General features: G+C 28.6%; 2 protein-coding genes across 5 annotated transcripts in view; both read left to right on the forward strand.

The window, feature by feature from the left end:
• Nucleotides 1-20,876, forward strand: part of LOC126905655 (uncharacterized) — a 106,836-nt gene that overhangs the window by 82,381 nt on the left and 3,579 nt on the right. Inside the window, exons 1-4 of one of the 3 annotated variants that reach the window (XM_050685590.1) lie at nucleotides 14,685-14,796; nucleotides 14,859-14,991; nucleotides 19,689-19,765; nucleotides 19,838-19,975. The exons of 1 other annotated variant lie outside the window; for it this stretch is intronic. In XM_050685590.1, coding sequence (XP_050541547.1) covers nucleotides 14,740-14,796; nucleotides 14,859-14,991; nucleotides 19,689-19,765; nucleotides 19,838-19,975 — 405 coding nt within the window. In that variant the 5' untranslated portion in view covers nucleotides 14,685-14,739. Of the gene's footprint in view, nucleotides 1-14,684; nucleotides 14,797-14,858; nucleotides 14,992-19,688; nucleotides 19,766-19,837; nucleotides 19,976-20,876 lie in introns of those variants that run through there. One more of the 3 variants, XM_050685591.1, reaches the window with a different exon arrangement.
• LOC126905654 (uncharacterized) lies at nucleotides 3,267-7,967 on the forward strand. Of its 2 annotated transcripts, XM_050685586.1 has the most exons (6): nucleotides 3,267-3,400; nucleotides 3,458-3,596; nucleotides 6,241-6,314; nucleotides 6,388-6,528; nucleotides 7,058-7,136; nucleotides 7,201-7,967. In XM_050685586.1, exons 1-6 carry the CDS (start codon nucleotides 3,344-3,346, stop codon nucleotides 7,356-7,358), a joined length of 648 nt encoding a protein of 215 aa, XP_050541543.1. In that variant the 5' UTR covers nucleotides 3,267-3,343; the 3' UTR covers nucleotides 7,359-7,967. The 2 variants fall into 2 exon arrangements, with proteins under 2 accessions (XP_050541543.1, XP_050541544.1); XM_050685587.1 differs by lacking the exon at nucleotides 3,458-3,596 and having other exon boundaries at nucleotides 3,271-3,400.

The raw sequence follows: 20,876 nt of genomic DNA on the forward strand, positions 1-20,876 counted from the left end.
CTAAATTATTAAATATCAATTTCATTCTATATTTAATTGCTGTAATAAATATTTATTCATATATTACACTTTAAATCATAAAACTTGTAATCGTGATATAATTACTATCCACAAAAAGTTAAAATAAAAAATTATATGAATATATAATTATATGAAATGTCAATTATGCATATATATATATATTTGTCATATATATATTTTGCATATATATCTCACGTATGTCTATAAATGTATACAAAAAATAATAATAATCAGTTTAAACTGAATATTTTTTAACAACGCTTATATCATTGTAAAAAAAAAGAAGACTATTACATCAGTTTAAAAAGTCGATATAAGGTTGAACACAAATGCTACTGTATTGCCTATCCAATACGCCGTGTGTGCGAAGTGATACAAAATTGTATTGGTAGTAAGTTTCATTCGTCAATTACTTTAGTTTAGAGTAGGACACCCATAAAAAAATATACTACAGGATGAAAAAATTACTGCGACAGCTTAAGTCTAAAACATTGTTAATTATTTAACATAAGTCTATAATTAGACGGACAATATATTTTAATTTCCCTATAGTTGGATCGTATATAGCTGACCAGCGTTCTACCAAATAACACCTCTAGTATTTGGAATTCTATTCATAACTGTTACCGCAAAAGCTTTTTATAATGACAAAAACTCAAATGTATAAATTTTGTGACTAGGATTATATGATATAATCCTAAAGAAAAAACTACCGCGTGTATGTGCTAGTTTCTTACTATAATAACCAAATTAATATCTTAATTATCACTGAGCTTAATTAATTATAGCTTTTAATAATGTATATTTTATGTTACTAAAAAAAAAATTAATTTAAATTGAAATGAAGACCGTATTGTTTTTTACTACAAACAGACTAGTATACATTTTCTATGATTCTACGTGAATAAATTGGTTCAAATTTCAAACAAAAAATAAAAATTATAGTCTGTTTTCAGTGATTTTCTAAGTTTTTTTTAGAGTTATTTTAAATGTTTTAATATAAGAATTTGAAAAAAAAAACATCGATTAAATTAATAATTAATACATAAATTATGTATAACAGTTTAAAGATATTTATTAAACTCGATAAAATAGGTAGATCGCGTATGCCTGGAATAATGTTTAAAATAAAAGGATACGTCACGTTTTCTCCGAATGATCATACACGGTTTGAAAATGCTGGCTGGAGTGTTGTAACTTGAAGATATCTATATCTTTCTTAAAATTAAGCAAAGCTTTATTGCTACTTTCATCGGTATTTTTGTTCAGTGTTCTACCTAAAGTACATAAAATAATTTATTGTAATACGCTTAAGTAGAAGAGTAAATTAACAGCTAATGGCGGTCAAAATAATCGGAGGAATTAGGGTTGTAGATGTAGGATGGGGAACTAGGAAATATAATTAGAAATTTCCTTCAGAAATTTAGCCAAATTATTTATATTTTTATAATAAAATAATTTTTATTTTACGAAACAAAATCTTATTTGGGTAGAAAAATTTACAAAAGTAACTTTTCAATTAAAAAACAACAATTTTCACNATTTACAAAAGTAACTTTTCAATTAAAAAACAAAAATTTTCACTCATCATCATTTAATGATTTATCTCTGAGATAATCTTTGAGTTTCTACTCTTCGCCTCATTATTAACATACGAAATACACATCTTATTCAAAAATGTATAAACACCTTTGTAGATTATGGCTCAATCTATTCTACCACAGAAAGTATTATTTTAACTCATCTCACATTAATACTAGATTATTTACTTAAATATTCTTCATATCAAATTTCACAAATTTTATTCAAAGACGAAAAAATTTGACATGTGAATTCTAAAACAATTGATAAAAAATAATTCTTACCCCAATAATTATTAATTATCAATAATTAACATAAATATAAAAATTTTCGGTAACTTTTATTTTTAACAATGATAAATTCAAAACTGTGATATTAATTCTAATTTTACTTATTTCAAAAATTAAACTCATATATTTATTTGTATTAATTAATATAACAAATTAAAGAATCCTCTATTGATTCAGATAAAATTGATCAATACACTCAAAATTTAGCTTTATGGTAAAAAAAGGCCCATATAAGGGCTTTTTCTTTGTATAAAAGTGTCTCAGATGTAACTGTAACGCTTATACATTACTAGCTGACCCATTTAATCCATGTATCCATTTTCATCCGTGTTTCCCTTGACGAACATAATTGTTTTATAATTTAAACCCGAAAAATCTAACATTTGTATGTTGGTGACACTGTAGGACTATGCACATGTAACTCGTGTTGGAAAAATTTCTATGTGATAGAGAGAAAGGTCATAATAATCCCAAAACTGCATCTTTTCCTAATATATTAGATATATGTTATTAGTTAGATCTGAGTCATGCTATATGAAATTCAGTAAAATTTGCAACATATTATTAAATAATTCATGTAAAAATAAATAAATAATATTTGAATTTATGTCATATCATCATTTTATAACCCCCTAAAATTCTTTTTAATCTAAGTATTTTTTATCTATAAAATATGATATATTAAATTATTAAATTATTAAAACAAATGAAATTTTTTGAAAAGAACTTTAGAAAATATAAAAATATTCACAGCTGACTATCACACGTGTACAAACAAATCACAACATCTTATCATGATTATTTACTGACAAACGCCGTTGAAGTACGCATTTGGCTAAACACAAATATGTATATATACAAATAGACAACAAAAATAAATAGATACTTTTTGTTGCGTTACAAGTTGTCAAGGTGTGTAGACCATTTAGTATTTTAGACACAAAAAAAACCAAGAATATCTGGTATTTTCCTGAGTGTGGTAGGCCAGTAAGTAAATGAGGGAGGAGTATGAATTTTGTAGTATTGAGTTTGAGTAAATAGATTGAGAGTTATTCCCCGAGAGTTGTTCGTACGACAGCTCCAGTGTGTGTTTTTTGCATTGATGTCGCCTCCTTTTATGAATTTTTATCCTTGTGTATGAAAAAAATTACTAAATTGTGCTAGAGTGATGACATGGCGTGGCGTAATTTTAAATAGAAAATTTTTAATGTAGATGATGTCATTATAAAAACAATTGTAATGAAGTCTAACAGTATTAATGATAAATACACAAAAATAATTTTTTTTTATGAATAATATCATTTTAGAATAATTTTAGAATATTTACACTATTTTACAAAAATAATTTTAGTATAAATTGAAAAACATATGTAATATTAATTATATGAAATTTAAAAATTTGAATAGTTATTTTGTAAATCGCTGGATTCTTCAAAAGAAAAATCATTGTCATGCATTTAAAAATTATACTTATCATTTGTTTAGTATGTTTTTTTACTGGCACAATGGTAAGCATTTATTCATTTTTTTACTTACATTTTTAAATAATATATAACTCTTTAAAGAGTAAGGGACTTACAGCATGTCAATTATGGCACGTTATAAATATTTCGTCATGGTATACTACTGCTAGTCCTGAAACAGTACAACTAATTTTAAATATATTTGATATCAAAGAGAACTACAAAGATTATAACAGACAAGGTAATTTACAATTCGTAAAATTATATATAAAATACTCAATTTTAAAAACTATAAAAATATGCTTAGGGCTTTTATATTTGAATATTTTTTACATTAGTTGCCTTCAATTAATATTAACTTTATACTCATTTATTGAACAGAAAATAAATTGTTTTATCATTTGCTCCAAACTTATTTATTTCCATTTTAATAATATGATAAATACAGTTATAAAACAAATAAAAAATTGTATATTTTCACAGTAATAATTGGTTAAAATTGTTACAAATTTATTTTGGTAATTATTGTTAACTGGCCATAAGACCTAGGTTTGGTTGAGATATACGTAAAAAAAAAAACGGTAGCACAGTGGGGTCGCGACATAGTAAGAACGTGACATAGTTGGAATAGTATAGATATTTGACAATGATTAAAATTACTACCATAAGAAACGCTTCGATAAAAATCTGTAGTTAGTGTTTAATTTTAAAAAATTGGTGGATTATTGAAGAACATAATTTTCACTTCAAAAGAATTAAGAATAAATTACAAAAAATCTTTACCACGGGCAACGGCAAACGTTTGTCGCATTCCAACACATACAAATACACACTACTATACATGTACAAGGTTTTAGTAAATGGTATATCACGAGTAGTAGGGTGATATTTAGTAGGACCTAAAAATAGCCAAATCGAAAACTAAAATTTCCTATCTCCAAAATTGGGGGTTTTCCGGTTCCCCCACTTTAAATTTTATTTTAAAATACATTAATTGCAGTAAAAACGAATAACCTAAAGTAAACAAATAGCCTGTATTGTAAAACATTTTTAATGTGCTTCACTTGCTTAATAATGTAATTTAAATTTAAACTTTTTCATTTTCAAAACCACCATTTATTTCAAGTCTTTTGTTATGAAAATTTAAGTAGACTAATCTTATAAACAGTGTTTTTTTTTTATTTAAAAGACAGTACATCGAGAAAAAAATACCACTAGTTTATCGTCCCGCTATTAAAATACTAAAACACAGCAAGACTATTTTTGGACATCATCAGCAAATCGGAGGCGATCTAAAAAGAAAAAAATGATAATTTTATAATAGCTTTAATGATAAAAATTATAATCGGTTTGAATAAATAATAAAAGACAAAATAAACTTGTGAAATTAAAAAAATATCACATTATCTGTGGCTTTTTCCAGTTTTTCTCGTTATGTAATCATTTAAACTAAAAATAAACTGCATCACAGAACTCCCAGTAAAATTTCAATACAAATTGATAGGTCACACTAAAGTGAAATTTTTTTTCAACTTTGAACCCTAAGTTCATGGGAGGGCACGAAAGTTGCGAAAATCGATTGACCACTCAATTTATATGAGAATTTTGTGGTAAATACCATTGTGATGTTTATTTTTTATTACAAAAAAATTTAAAGTGGGGGAACCGGAAAACCCCCAATTTTGGAGATAGGAAATTTTAGTTTTCGATTTGGCTATTTTTAGGTCCTAATGAATATAACCCTATTACTCGTGACATAGCATTTACTAACACCCTGTATAACACTATAATTTGTGCTGCAACTTAATCGTATCCAAACGATATATGCCGATTTTAAAACAAACTTACATGACATAGCGCAACAAAAAAATACAAAACATGGTGATTTAATTCAAAGTTACTGATTTTTCAAATAAAATTTTTAATTCAATTGATTATATCCGATATCTTTAATAAGTCGACAAATTTTGTTTAATAAGTATTAACAATTTTTCATTATAATTAAAAATTATGAAATTCAAATAATTTTTAATTTTTTTATAATAAGCTGTATTTTATAAATAGTATATCATTACATACAGTACGATGATGTTTTACAAATTAACTTATAAGTAACTTAATTTACTTCTATATCCATATTTATTTTAAAAAATTGACGAAAATAATCATGTATAATATTATACATGTAAATTATTTTTTTAAATTTTATTTTGTATTAAATTTGTATTGGAGCAAATAAAAGAAAAGTAGACAGGGTCAATTTCATTATTACGCTTAACTACGTTCCGTAAGATTGTTGGTGTCTTTACAATATATTTACCCNGAAGTAGACAGGGTCAATTTCATTATTACGCTTAACTACGTTCCGTAAGATTGTTGGTGTCTTTACAATATATTTACCCCAGAACTGGTATTCATTTATATTATTATACTATATTTTTTATACCTTGATTTTTATCTATACTGTTTATACGGCATTAAGTAATGCCGAGCAACAAAAATTTACATATGTTACACTGTCTACCTGAAATTGTATAATATTCTGAAATTATAATATAAAATTAAATCTTAATTCAAATTTAAAAAGTTATAGCTCAAAAATTATTTTTAAAGTCACGTTTTTCAACGTTAATATTTATAATACAAAATTGCTTTAAATATTATACTAAAACAATAGTATAAATTCATTTGATTTTTCAAAGTTAACTCCTTAATAGCTTTAATAGAAACATTTTTTAATATTAAAAGTTAACAAAATTGAATGTAATAAGTTATGATAAAAACTATTTACTGGAACATCTTTTTATATTTTCATTCATTTTCGAGGAAAAATATTTAACATGAAATTTTGGTCACCCTTTATTTAAGGAATTAATATTTTATAGATCCATTCCACGTAAGAGTCAACAAGATTCTGAGTTTTTTAGTTGAAATTGACAAGCGTGGCGATTCCGAAGAGGTAAAATAATAGATTAATTAGTTTAATATTTGTTTTATATGAATTAATAAGTAAATTATTTTACATTGTGTAGGTAGAGAAACTGAATGAAATTGACGTTGAAAAAATCTCAATTGAATTCCTTAAGGTTGACAATAAAGGAGAAGGTGTAATCGATAAGAGTCAATGCCATACATTGATTGATTTGATTGGCTACAATAATCTTATTGGAAGCGTAATTATAAATTTATTTACATAGAAGTTACATCGCTCAAAATGTTTGTCCTTCTAATACAAAAATAATAGTTCAGAGTGATTTTGAAAAATTAATTATTGAATTAATAGAAGTATATTCAGTAGAATTATAAACAAACAATTTAGTAATTCTCTGTAATAATTATATATTTTGTTTCTCGATTTTTATTAATCCTCATTACCAGAAAATTAAAGTTAACGTCAACTTATATGGATAATCAATTTATTTAATTTTACCCTAGTTATGACAAAAAATAAATTATGAATTGAAACATTTATTTAATTGATATTCTTATTCAAACTAATGTATACTAAAGAGTTTTGAATTTTTTTATGTATAATTTTTAAGAAAAAATAGTAACACGTTACATTATGGTAGCATATAATTATATTAATTTAGAACCCCACTATTCAACTATAACCCTGATTCTGACCCATTTGACTGCCACTAGCTGTGAATTTACTCTTGTACTTAAACGTATTACTATAAATTATTTTGTGTACTTTAGACTGAGACATTGAATAAAATTGACGATGAAAGTAGCAATGAAGCTCTGCTTAATTTTAAGAAATATATTAATAATGACTGTAATTATTTAACAAACTATTGAAAAAATCTTTTTTTTCTTTAATATTATTGTATTTCTTTTAGCTACTTTGATCTTCAATTTAGCTGAAATATTATTCAGAGTCTTATTTCAAAGGACGCAATTAAAAAATACCGCTTTTGGAAAACTTGAAGATGGTGTTTTTTACTGGAATGCTATGTATCAAAATATCAATTCATCTTTAGACACTCACAATATTTAGCTAAAACTTGAAATATTCTAAAATTATCAAATTTTTAATATCTAAATTTACTCATTTATTGTATTAAATTATAATTATTGCTTTAAGTTCTAAATCTAAATCTAGTTGTATTTATATTGTGGACTCTGTGCTGCTCATAGGCAACACCACTATAAAATTTCGATTTTTCGAGATTATATACGTGTATTAAATAACCAGCACTATAAATACAAGTAACTAATTGTAGCGTTTATGATATGCGATAACTATTATATGTAGTATATATATTAACACATGTACTAAATATCACATATATATGAATAAAGCAAGAATCATCTAAGGAATGTTTCCCTTTTAGGGTAATGAAAATAACTATTTATCAACACATGTTTCAAACCAGTCCCCTACAATTCATTAATACGCCCACGCCAGGTTTTCTATCACAATTAACCAAACACAAATAATTATCCAACATCTTAGGAATTTCAATAGAGATCGCTGGCTTACTTTATCCGGCGTATAAAAAGCCATTTTTTTCTCGTAAAAGTGCTATCGCTCTCGTGGCTCTGGGGGCTCTATTATCACACTCATCCCTCTTTAGCGGTTGATGGTCAATATTCTCTTACATGGAATCNAGTGCTCTCGCTCTCGTGGCTCTGGGGGCTCTATTATCACACTCATCCCTCTTTAGCGGTTGATGGTCAATATTCTCTTACATGGAATCTGCGTCAGTATAAGTAAATATTTTGTCCCTGTGACTTAATTTTTTTTTTATATATATCATCCTAAGGGGTGACACATTGTTTTAGATGATTTATTAATATTTTACCCAGGAACAAGTTTTATTTATTTTTATTATCACCTAATGCCATCACGACAAATAAATATAATTTCTATTTTTATATCAAGGTTTTAAATATTATTGTGCCCTTTATTTCTGGACAGCCTCAAATGAGCCTAAAACAGTGAAAAAGCGTAATTTTACTTATATAGGCATAATAGCCTTATACATTATCGTATATTCATAATAAAGCTTATGGTACCCTTCATTTATGAACAGCCTTGAATGAAGAAGCATAATTTGTGATTATTATTAATTAGTTTTAGTAGTAGTACTTTATACCTGTGAACTCGCCAGTCATAAGGAACTCTGCCAAATTACCTCTCGGTAAAGTGTAGGCATTTGAGGTACAGAGTAGTACTAAACGTATAAGAAGAGTATTTTTGAAGTCCGTCGACAAGCCAGTTCTAGAGCTAGTAGTCCAGGTAGAGTTCATTTTCAAATATATAGTCCGTAAGATAGGAAACTACATCTTGGAAATATCTTCTGCGCGTGTACCCGCCATACATAAGGGACTATGCCAAATTACCTCTTGGTAAAGTGTAGGCAGTTGACGTAAAAGATCGCTGGTTACTTCATCCGGCATATAAAAATCCATTTTTTTCTCGTAAAAGTGCTCTCGCTCTCATGGCTCTGGTGGTTTTATCATCACTTTCAACCCTCTTTAGCGGTTGATGATTGACACGGCACCGCCCTTTGCGCTAGGCTGGCGCTCACCCATGTCTCTCTCGATATCAGCCGTCCAGCTATTAATATGACAATCGGTTGTCTCCCCGCCCTTGACACCGAAATAAGGCTGCCGNTTTCTCCCCGCCTTTGACACCGAGATAAGGCTGCCGCCGAATATGAAACGGATATTGCGTTCTGTTGCGTTTCCGACGTATATCTTAACTGGTTGCCCCGTCTGTTCTGTGTTATTTTTTCTTCAGCCTTTTGGCTCGTTTCTATAACGTTTTTCGACGTCTGTTACTGTGGCCTTTTTCCAGCACCTTGTGCGGATACTCTCAGCCTGCAATTGTGCTGCGACATAAGTGTTGGTGTTATTTATTTAGTACCCGCTAGAGCTATATATATATATATATATATTAATATTTATTTATCGGTACATTTTGTACACGCTTAACCGTATACTGGATACGCGACAACTGGCTCCCCGAACAGGAATTCAAACCGGCCGAATGAAGTAAAGGTAATAGGCTTTGAGCCGATTCAGTTTTATTTCTTATTATATTAGATTTTAGTTTTAACTTGGAACGGTGAAGTCTCCCTTAAAAATTTTATTGTTCATATAGTTATTTGAACGGATTTCACTGGTGACAGCAGTGAATTTTTACCTGGGTTATTCACAGTTACTTGTTAGCCGAAGTAGATTTAGCGTGGTCTCTGGGAAAATTTTTTTTTTATAAATATAAAGTTAGAGCAGTTTATCTANCTGGGAAAATTTTTTTTTTATAAATATAAAGTTAGAGCAGTTTATCTAATATAATCCACCGTAAGTATTGTCATTGAAAAGTGTTGGTTACAAAGTTTGTTATAAAGACCTTATTGATATCGACAAATAGTGAATTTCCGGCCGATAGTTACAGTCTTTTGGTAAATAAAATTAGTATATTTTCGTCTGACCTTGTCAAAGCGGCCGATTTCCAGGTAACCGTTATTATTATTGTCCACTCGCTGCTATATCATATACGGCGGCCCCGTACCATCTTATCGCGGTACTTTATAACAACAATAGCAATAATAATAACACTTGTTTCCTACAGCAGTAGCAAATTTGACCGTAAACGGAGATATTGTTTATCTCCGCTATTAACGTAGCATACATTTGATTATTAGGGTTTGTAAATAAACATAGTATTCACGGTCAATATGTCGGGGAAATCATTAGCACAAATGAATTGCGCTGAATTACGTCGCGAATGCGTTTTTAGACAGCTACCGTGCTACGCGACGAAACCCAACATGCTAATTATGCTAGAGGAAAACATACGTAGTGAAGGGAGGAATCCAGCTACCGAAATTTTACCGCGCCGTACGCCACTCGATAGCGAAATTCCGGTCCGCGAACCCGAAGTAGGGGTTTTATACAACTCCACGGACCGTATCTGTGAACTCGACGCGAATAATCAGCGGCCCGGCGTAGCAACATTACCGGAGGAACATCCGGTGAACCTCGCGCTACACACATCAGATGACGAGTCTGATGTCGATCAACCGGGGGAAATTACGTATACGTTGCTCGCTCGATAACGCACGCGGCAGAACAAGTCGGGGCGATCCGACAGAACATTCGCGACATTTCGAATAACGCGCGGATCGAGGCACGGATGACTGAATTAGAAAGGTCGCTCTCGCGTATGTCAATGGAACAGCGACAGATTTCAAACATGCTGGAGTGAATCAGTCAAAATATGCTGCCGTCCCCACACGTTGCTGTCCAACCGACTATTCGTCAAGTTAACGTCGAACGAAACGATAGTCGACGATCGGACGCGCATCGCGTTACATTCGGTCCATCGGGAGCGACACGACGCAACATTACACGAGCGCCTCGCGGACATCGAAGCACAAGAAGCCCGCAACCTGAGATGGTCGTACGGACAAGCGTCGCTACACTTCCGTTGTAGCACGGGTTGGCAAGACGAACATATTCCGCGCACTCATACATATGAGAACGAGCCGACCGATTTTTCGTTTACGCGCCAACCACGGGAAGGGCTGTACACACAATATTCTTTATCAGTTTAATAATCGTTCCCTATATGACACATACACTGGCCACCACTGTCAATACCTGTATAATTTTAATATTGTTCATATTTTTATCCGTTTTATATTTTGTAAATTGTTAAGCCGATACCCAAACGTAATCGTCGTCGTCATTATGTCTCGCCCGGTGTGTAAGAAAAATTTGTGCTCTCTTCTAGAGAGTTTCTTCTAGAAAAACAACGTCGTGGTNTCTTTAAAACAACGTCGTGTTATTTTGGCTGTGTGCGTACAGCAAACATTTTTTTGTTATTTTTCGTGCGTGTCGTTCATTATAATAATGTACTAATTTAATCAGACGTCGGCCATTTCCGGGGCCGAGATCCCCATCTTAGGATGAGTCCCATCCGGGACTGGATATCGTATATTGATTTTTTATTTTAATTAATATAATGTTTAAGCCTTTTTCTGTTGTAAATTTATTTTGTTATGAACTGTATATGGACTTTATCATTGCTATTTATAAGGTTATTAGTCAGTGGTGTGTCATGTATATTTAATACATATTATTCACGCAGTGCCCAAGTACGGTCCGGCCGGCCAGATTACAGAAATTATCCGCCGCGCCCGGAGTACACGGACTTGTTCCGATGCGGAAGACACTTCATGTGTAATATTTAAAAGTTGTAGGTTAAAATTTTTTTTTGTCTTAATAATTGTTTTTTTTTCTCTTTTGTCCCTTCATTTGCAGAGTGGTTTTTGCCTTCGGGTTTTGTCCACTATTAACTTAACTAATAATTTAATAAAGTCCTCTTAATTTTCTTAATCAACAAAAATCTTTTTATTGCGTGAATATCTTCAATATTCACGTGTATCTTATTTTTTTTCCCTTTAAATCATTTTCTTTAGTTTTAAGGTAACTGTCTTCGACATACTAAAGTATGTCCACCACTGGTGACATCAAATAAACATACAGTAGAATCTCGGTAATCCGGCCGTTCGATAATCCGGTACGTCCAGTAATCCGGCTCTTTAAACCTGTATGTATTTATTTATAAATTTACTATCGTAAGCCATAAACTCTTAGATAAAACTAAGTAATAACAGATTAAATCCTGATAAACCTATTCGATATTTTATTTTTATTCAGTTAACGTTGAAGTGTTGTGCGTGTTCATTGTGTATCGGTTTGATATTGTGTTGTATCACTTACGTATTAACATGTCGCAACAACAAAAACGAAAACATACTACTTTAACCTTGGTCGAGAAACTAGAAATTTTAAATAAATTAGAAAATGGTGACAAATTAGTAAACCTTGCGAACGAATTTGGAGTAGGCCGTGCTACAATACACGATATAAGAAAAAATAGCGAAAAAATAAAATCTTTTTTCAAAAATAACGAAAGTTTGAAAATAAAGCGCAAAACATTAAAAACTGGCGAGTTTCCTGAAGTTGAAGATGCCTTGTATTTATGGTTTTTGCAAGAACGTAATCGACACACACCTATTTCCGGCGAAATTTTGAAAGAGAAAGCCAAGTATTTTTACAAAAGAATCGCACACAAAGATCAAAAAGATGATTTTCAAGCTAGTGACNATCATTTTCTTTAGTTTTAAGGTAACGGTCTTCGACATACTAAAGTATGTCCACCACTGGTGACATCAAATAAACATATTCTGTTTTATTTACAAGGTATCAGCGTACTATAGTCTACAACAACACTTTATATTTTAGTATATGTATATATAATTTTTTTTTAATCCACTTTGTTTCATCAAAGTGTACATTATTTTATTTAATATTATTGGTTTTCTTATTATTTTTTTTAAATCCACTTATAGTCCGGGTTTTGTTTCTTCTTATGATCAAGACCCTCGCCTAAGTGGTTGGCGACCCCATTTACTTTTGCAAGGGAGCCATGAGGGTGGCGACTCCACAATCCGTTGCGTGGCCAAAGCANATTTTAGTATATGTATATATAATTTTTTTTTAATCCACTTTGTTTCATCAAAGTGTACATTATTTTATTTAATATTATTGGTTTTCTTATTATTTTTTTTAAATCCACTTATGGTCCGGGTTTTGTTTCTTCTTATGATCAAGACCCTCGCCTAAGTGGTTGGCGACCCGATTTACTTTTGCAAGGGAGCCATGAGGGTGGCGACTCCACAATCCGTTGCGTGGCCAAAGCAGTCACCTCTCAAACTTATGCTTTATTTTTTAAAAAGGTATAAGTTTTTAATATTAGTGAATACATTTTTTTCTATAAATAATATACATAACTATTTATCATAATTCGGGAGAAATACAATTTTATTGATGAACAATAATGAAATAAAAATTATAATAAAATAAATCTGTCACCAATGACGNTGATTATTTATCATCAAACAACACCAATGACGCATTTGAGTGCTTCATAAATAGATGAAATAATAAGCACCTAGTTTTGAATAATATTTTTTAATATATTATCACTTGTAGATTTAAACAAAAGGACAAGCGGGGTAGTAACGTTAAATATTTCCTCGAGCAATTGTGAGTTCCTATAGGAATTATAATTATAATTTATAATACTCACGTACTCTCACAGCTTTAAAAGATGAACAAAAAAAGAAAATTCGTTTCAAAAAATTATTTTTTTTATATTTAACTAACCCTATAATCTATAAATAGTCTAAATTTTTAAAAACTTCATAATACTGGTTCAAAAGTTGTTATCCACCACTAAATTTCATAAGTTGATTATTACACATTTTATAAGGTAGTTAAATATGAATGTTCCCGTTAAAAAAAATAAATTCACTGTAAGTTATTTGGGATGATTCTAAATAGTAATTATTAACTGATAAATCAAAAAATATATGTAAATAAAAGAAATCAAAATTTGATTTTCTAATATTGTATTTATTTTGAGAGTAATGGAGTTGTTTATGATAAACCGATTACTTTGTATATTTTTACTATACATATGATTAAATGTCGTAAGACATTTTACTCAGAAATTTTTGAAAGTTTTAAAATTTTGTAGCAAAAAAAATGTCAGATTCAAAAAACTCTACAATAATTTTGTAGTTAAATAATTTTTTTCGTCTCACTAGGAACAAAAATCCTTATTTATAATTTTCTTAAAAAGGAATCCTTATTTTTAACTTTATAATACGATAAAAAAAAAGAACTACAAATAACATTGTTCTTGCAATTTTTTTTATCCGATCAACCGTTTTGGTTTCGCATTTATTTAAAGATTTAGAAGTCAAGTAAAAATTCATCATTGATTTTGTTTTTTAATGAAGGTGGTAGTCAATCAGGTATTATTGCTGCCAACGTAACGGCAATAATATGTTATGATTGGCCATAAATTATTTATTACGGTAGTTATCAAGAAAAATTTGACACGCGAATTTTATTGTCAGTATATATTTTAAACTTCTGTTATAATTTTAATAATTTATATTGTATCCAACTATCGATTACAGTTTTCTGAGATTTTGAATTTATAAACCAACATTTAAGTCCAGAACACAAATGTGGTAAACAATATAACAAACAAAGTATTTAATATTACTTCTAAAATTCACCCTTAGAAATAATTTTTATTACAATAAACTTTATTGTTTAATTATATGATATTAAAAATGATTCTTTTAAAGTGTGACAGTGATAATGTTAAATATATTATAATCTATACTTTTTCTTTTTTGTAAATAACATGATTTTGAAATAAATAATTCTATTTACACTATTTTAGTATAAATTGCAAAACATACGTTAAGTTATTTAGATAAAACTTAAACATTTAAATAGTTATTTTTTAAATTTTTGGTTTCTTAAATAGAAAATTTATTGTCATGTATTTAAAAACTGTATTTATTTTTTGTTTAGTAGGTTTTTTTAACAATACAGAAGTAAATAATTATTAATTTATTGATTTTTATTTTTATTAATTATTATATTGAAATATTTAAAGAGCAAGGGACTTAATGAGATCCAAATAAAATATTATCAAAGGTTGATATACGATTACACAGATCTTGAATTCATTAAAAGTATTTTAAAGGAAAATGGTATAAAAGAGATATACAACGATTATAACAATAAAGGTAATTTATAATTGGTTTAATTTTTAGCTTCAATTATTTTTACCAAGATATTTTTATATATCCATCAGTAAAAATACTTTATACCTTTAGATATAATAGTTGAATGTGTTTATTATTAATTATGATGAATCATTATTTTTAGCACTTCTTATACAAACCTGACCACTTCTGTCTTTTTTTTTATTTAGTAAAAAAAAGAAGCTTTGATTAATATATTTTGGTATAAAAAAATTGTTTTTCTTTATTTATGGTAATAAATAGTTAAAACTGATGCAAATTTATAGTAATTATAATACCAATTATTATAATTTCTACGAAACTTAAAGAATTTATAGATGTTAAAATGAAATTTTAATTAAAATATACAACTTTAATATTTTATTTAAAAAAATAAAACATTAAATACTAAATGTTAACGAAAACACAAAAAAAAATTTTGTGTTTTACAAAATAAGATATTAATTATTAATATTTATTTAATATTAAAAATATATAAAACATTTCATAACTCAGTAGATACAAAAATTACTAGAAAATTGTATTCATTTTTTCACCTAGTCGATTGACACATATTCATCAATCGACTAGGTGAAAGCAACACTAATAGATAACGTTGTTCCTAAAATATGTTTATTATGGAATTAGCACTAATGATAGTATAATTTTTTTCAAAATATGTAAAAAATATTTACGCGATTTTGTTATAAATTTTGAGATCAGTTGGTACAAGAATAACATTTAAATCAGATATATTTTATGTAATATTATTTTTTAAATTAATAGTAAGTAATAGAGTTTTAAAACCCAACCCACCGAGTATTGATGGTCAATCATTAAAAGTGTATCGAAAATCATGTGAAAATGATGAAAACGTGCCTCACACGGTACAAGATTAGAACATACAACGTAAAGCATCTTAGAGACTTAGCTTATTGTTAATAATCGTGAATGGACTGTAATTATAAAATATTATAACCAAAGTGTGATACTCTCACATGTGTAAAATATGTGAAATGTCGTTATAACCTAACTGCACGAGTGTAGCTCAATCTGTGAATATTGTGTAAATAGCCCTTAACATGTTGTGGTATCTGCAGAGTACCCATGGCACATAACAGTAGAGTACCGCCTTGTACAAGTACCCTAGACGTCAATCGATCACCGCAGTGAGCCGACAACGATGACTGTAAAACGGAACAGGGCCGTCATTTCAGATTTTTTTTTGGATGTGCAAGATTTCATGTAGGCCATTTTGAAATTTTATCAGGCCACATAAAGATAGATATACCTACTTAAGTAATAAAAAAAAACCAACCCAGCACACAGTGGGGTTGTTGCAAATTTTTTTTTTTTTGAAACTTTAGTACATAAAACAAGCTTTATTTTACACATATATTTAAAAAAGGTTGTATTCCCGGAACATTTTCAAAAGTTAAGTTGAAAAAGTTCTACTTTTTATACAAATTTTCAAGTTTTCATAAATTTTAAGTCACTTTTCTTAACTTTAAGGACGTAAAAAAATCAAAATATATCTATAATTATACTTAATGTGAAATGAGGGACTAGAAGATTTAATTAGTGAGAAAGAGTTATAGGAGACTGTGGTATCAATGAAAAAGAATAAAGCAGTAGGGCCAGATGAAGTTTCAGTAGAAGTATGGAAAATATTAGGTGATATTGGCATAAGGAGGTTGAAGAATCTTTTTAATAAAATCTTATTAGAAGAGAAAATTTCAAATTAATGGGAGAATAGTATTGTGGAGCCGATATTTAAAGATAAAGAAAATATACAGTAGTATGGAAAAAGTAATGACAGACACAAAAAAAAAACACATCATAGTTAAGTTAATACTTTTAAGTATATATACATATATAAAGGTAAAAAAAGTTTAAAAAATACCTTCTCAGATTCGCATCGAAGCTAAAACTATTACGATCATCAATATCAATATCAAAATCTTGCGTCCGGTATGCATATCAATAGTTTAGTATAATATATTTATTGTTTACTTAATTAATTGTTACTAGAATATTTGTTTATTGAACCATAATAATAAATTTCAGTAAAACATTGGACCCTGAATCTCATATAGAAATGGTGTGCTGTAAAGCGTTTAAAAAGTTCGGGTTTGTAATTAGATTAGCAGCTAAATTAAAACTAAATTCTTCCTTAAGAATTTTATATTCTTCATTGGTCCGGCCAATTAGTGAATATAGTTCTATTGTTTGGAATCCTCATTCTTCATTGGATTGAAAGGGTGCAACGGAGATTTTTGAGGCATGTTGGATTTGTTTTGGGTATCCAGCATGATCCTCATAATTATTCTCCAGTGGCAAGCAAACTTAATTTGATGTCTTTGGCGGATCGCAGAATTGCTGTAGGTATTAAGTTTTAAATGAATTGCTGGATAATATTATTGACTCGATGTATCTTTCGCACTTAATTAATTTTAAAGTTCCTTAGAGAAATTCTCGTTCCCATTTTCCTTTCTTCATCCAAATTAGTTCAACAAATTACTTACAAAATGAGACGATTAGAAGAATTTTAAATAGTGCCAATATGGGTCCATATATGTTATCTTGTTAACCATTTCCTTTTTCTTATTTTGTACTTTATAACGGTAATTTTTTTAAATATATTATTTAAAATATTCTATTGAATCGTTGTGAATTGTATTTATACTGATATTATTTTATGAAATTGTTAAATAATCTGATATTGTAAAAAAGGCTGAGCCCGTTAAATTTATAAATAAATAAATACAATATTTTTGAAATTTTAATTGATGTATAAAAAATTGTCGCATTATTAATGCGCAGGCCAATTGGGACTGTTTTTAAATTAAGGGGTGCGGTTGCACAACCTGACCCTCCCCAAATGACGCCCCTGAAACGGAAATAATTAAAATATAGTTAAGGTACCCCGCGAGGTGACGACACCATCCTTTAATCACTCATTTTCGATTACGTGAATTATGCCTAAAGTAGCTGCACGCAGGTGGACTCATGCAGTTAGTATTGTATTTAGAATTGCTCTTAATATTACTATCAATACTATTGTGATATTTATAAACTTGTCTATGGTAGACATATTTATTCTATGCAATAAAATAACAAACTTACTTATAGTGAATGATCAAACACAAAATAAATCGCTTTATTAAGAAAAATAACTAATAAAAAAAAAACAACAACAAATAAATAAATATGGAATATAGAAAAGAATAACTGCTACGTCCTTCTTCCTTTGCTTGGTTCTTAAACACTGGCTGTTGTTGAGACTACAGGCAACCCTCATACCCTCCCAATCCGGCAGGTAGCACCGATCCCTTCTGTCACGCTAGGCAGTTGGTCAACCGGTCCGGACTACCTGCCTCTATGTTTGCCGACACTTATCATTAGGCTATTGTGTAATTCTGATTCAGATCATGATACATTTCCATATAGGTTGATAACGCGATGTGTGGTGAGGGAAACGCGGTACTCGTCAAATTATTTTTATGAAGTTAACTCCTTAAATTTTTTTTTTTTAACCCTTAAACAGTCGCGTGGGGGTCTAGCATACTCTCACATAAATAAAAACGGATGTATTATATTGCATAAAAGGTGTACATAGATTTAAATTTAAAAGATAGTTTTTATAGTAATATTGAATAGNTAAAAGATAGTTTTTATAGTAATATTGAATAGATTTTCATAAATAAGTACCTTCGAAAAAAAAATGTATGACTTAAAATATCCATCAAAGTTGAAATGGGTCATATTGACCCCCATGCGACTATGAACATTATAATTTTTTTTTGGACTTGTATTTTTTTAAAATATCGTTTTATCGTAAATTCAATGTTATAATCGATATAATATTGTGGAATTGAGATTATGTGGATCTGCCACCGTCTGTGCAATTAAGTTTTAAAAATAAATAATCTATTGAAAATTTCCACTACTTGATGATACGGAATAAATATGAACTAAACATGTAATAAATACATCCCGTCGCAATGTGGACACATTGATTATCGGTACCTCATTTACAATTACCACTATTCACATTTACCCCTCCTGACCCTACATGTATTATAATAATTAAATTGTATTGTAATATTAATAATAAAAAAATTCAATTCAGAAAAATGATTATGTAAATGTAAATACACATAAAACTAGTAAATATAAGCCATGTTTGAGCTCAAAGAAATACAAGAAAAATTAATAAAAATACATTTTGTAAAAGTAAAAGTTTTTTTTTTGCCGTCTTAAAAATAAGACTTTGCAGTTAAAATAATTTTTTTACAAACCAAAATTTTTTAATGAAATTTTGAAAATTAATTTTTTTTTTTTTTCGTAATATAATTTTTAGTAATGCACATAATTTTGTAATTTATTTATTTTTTAATTGTTATCCATATTTATATATCATATGGTAACAAATAATGTCTTTGAATTAAAAAAAAGGAACTTTTTTATACATAATTTATACTTTTTTTATAAATGGGGTCTAATAGACCCCCACGCGACTGTAAACGTTATAAATAGGTACGCGCCTGCATAAGGGTTAAATACGTGATAACAAAATTGAACTAAATAAGTTTTGACCAAAATATTTATTTGGAAAAATGTTTTATGTTTTTTAAATTGTTGAGAAAAATTGTGCAACATTTTTATCATATTCTATTTAAGGTACTAATATTTTATAGATCGAGTACAAATAAGGCTTTACAAGTTACTGAAATTTTTAGTTAATGTTGAAAAGTGTGGTGATGATGCGAAAAATGTAAAATGACATTCATATTAATTTAGTTTTTTTTTATTTGTTTCATTTAATGAATTATTTTACATTCTTCAGGTAGTAAAACTGACTCAAAAAAACTTCAATATAATTGCAAATAAATTCCGTGATTTAGACAAGAACAATTTTGGTCTTATTGATATCAGTCAATGCGTTCAATTGATTGGAACCTGTCTCCTCAGCTATTTTAGCGAGGTAATTATAAATTTATTAAAATTATTCGTAATTATCTACATACGAAGAAAACTTTGAGTGCGCCGTTTTATATTAATAGTATTTAAGAATATAACCATTAAAATATATAAATGAGCATAAAAATGAATTAAATTAGTAATAGTTTATTATTTAAATACTTTTTAATACTAAATATGTATGAATAATAATGTAACGAAATTACGTTATACTATTAATTTTGGAAAATAATAGATTTATGAAAACTATTATATTTATTATGTTCATAGAAAATAACGTTTCCTGTAATAATAATTCAGTACATTTTTATGACAAGTCTTATCTTTTTCGAATAAATTTAGAAAACCTGTTAAGGTATCCTATTTCTACTGTTTTCAACCCTGGAGTTCGAAAACGGAAACGGTTCGGGCAATTTTACCAAAATTTTTCTTAATTTATTTTTTTATGGTAATAAAAAAATAAAGAAGGGCCAACAACTAAAAGTTACAAATTTAATCACTTATTGCTAAAGACTCTTTAATAATATACGCCAATAATTTCACAAAGCCGCTCATTTCGCTCACGATTAATTTTTTAACTATTCGATCCTTTGTTTATTAGCTTATGGGACAGTGGTGTGGGTACATAAGAGGCTACCTATGGAAAGCTGCCTCCGGGGTAAAAACTTGTCTTTTGTCTTACGACAGTACTTACAACGTTTTAGTTAAATTCATCAGTTTATCTAAAAAAATATAAAATACACAACATTTTGTCGATTTGTTGATAAACTGTCATAAGAAATAATTGTAATTTTGTTTTGCAGCAACAAATAAATTTCTAAAAAAAAATATTTGAAAACAGAATTAAAAGGATAGAAATATGTCCTGTTTATGTTTTAGAAAATATAAAAGTTTTTATGTTAAAT

This window comes from Daktulosphaira vitifoliae, unplaced genomic scaffold (genome assembly GCF_025091365.1).
Source record: "Daktulosphaira vitifoliae isolate Bord-2020 unplaced genomic scaffold, ASM2509136v1 Scaffold_4, whole genome shotgun sequence".
In the NCBI taxonomy this organism is placed as follows: domain Eukaryota; kingdom Metazoa; phylum Arthropoda; class Insecta; order Hemiptera; family Phylloxeridae; genus Daktulosphaira; species Daktulosphaira vitifoliae.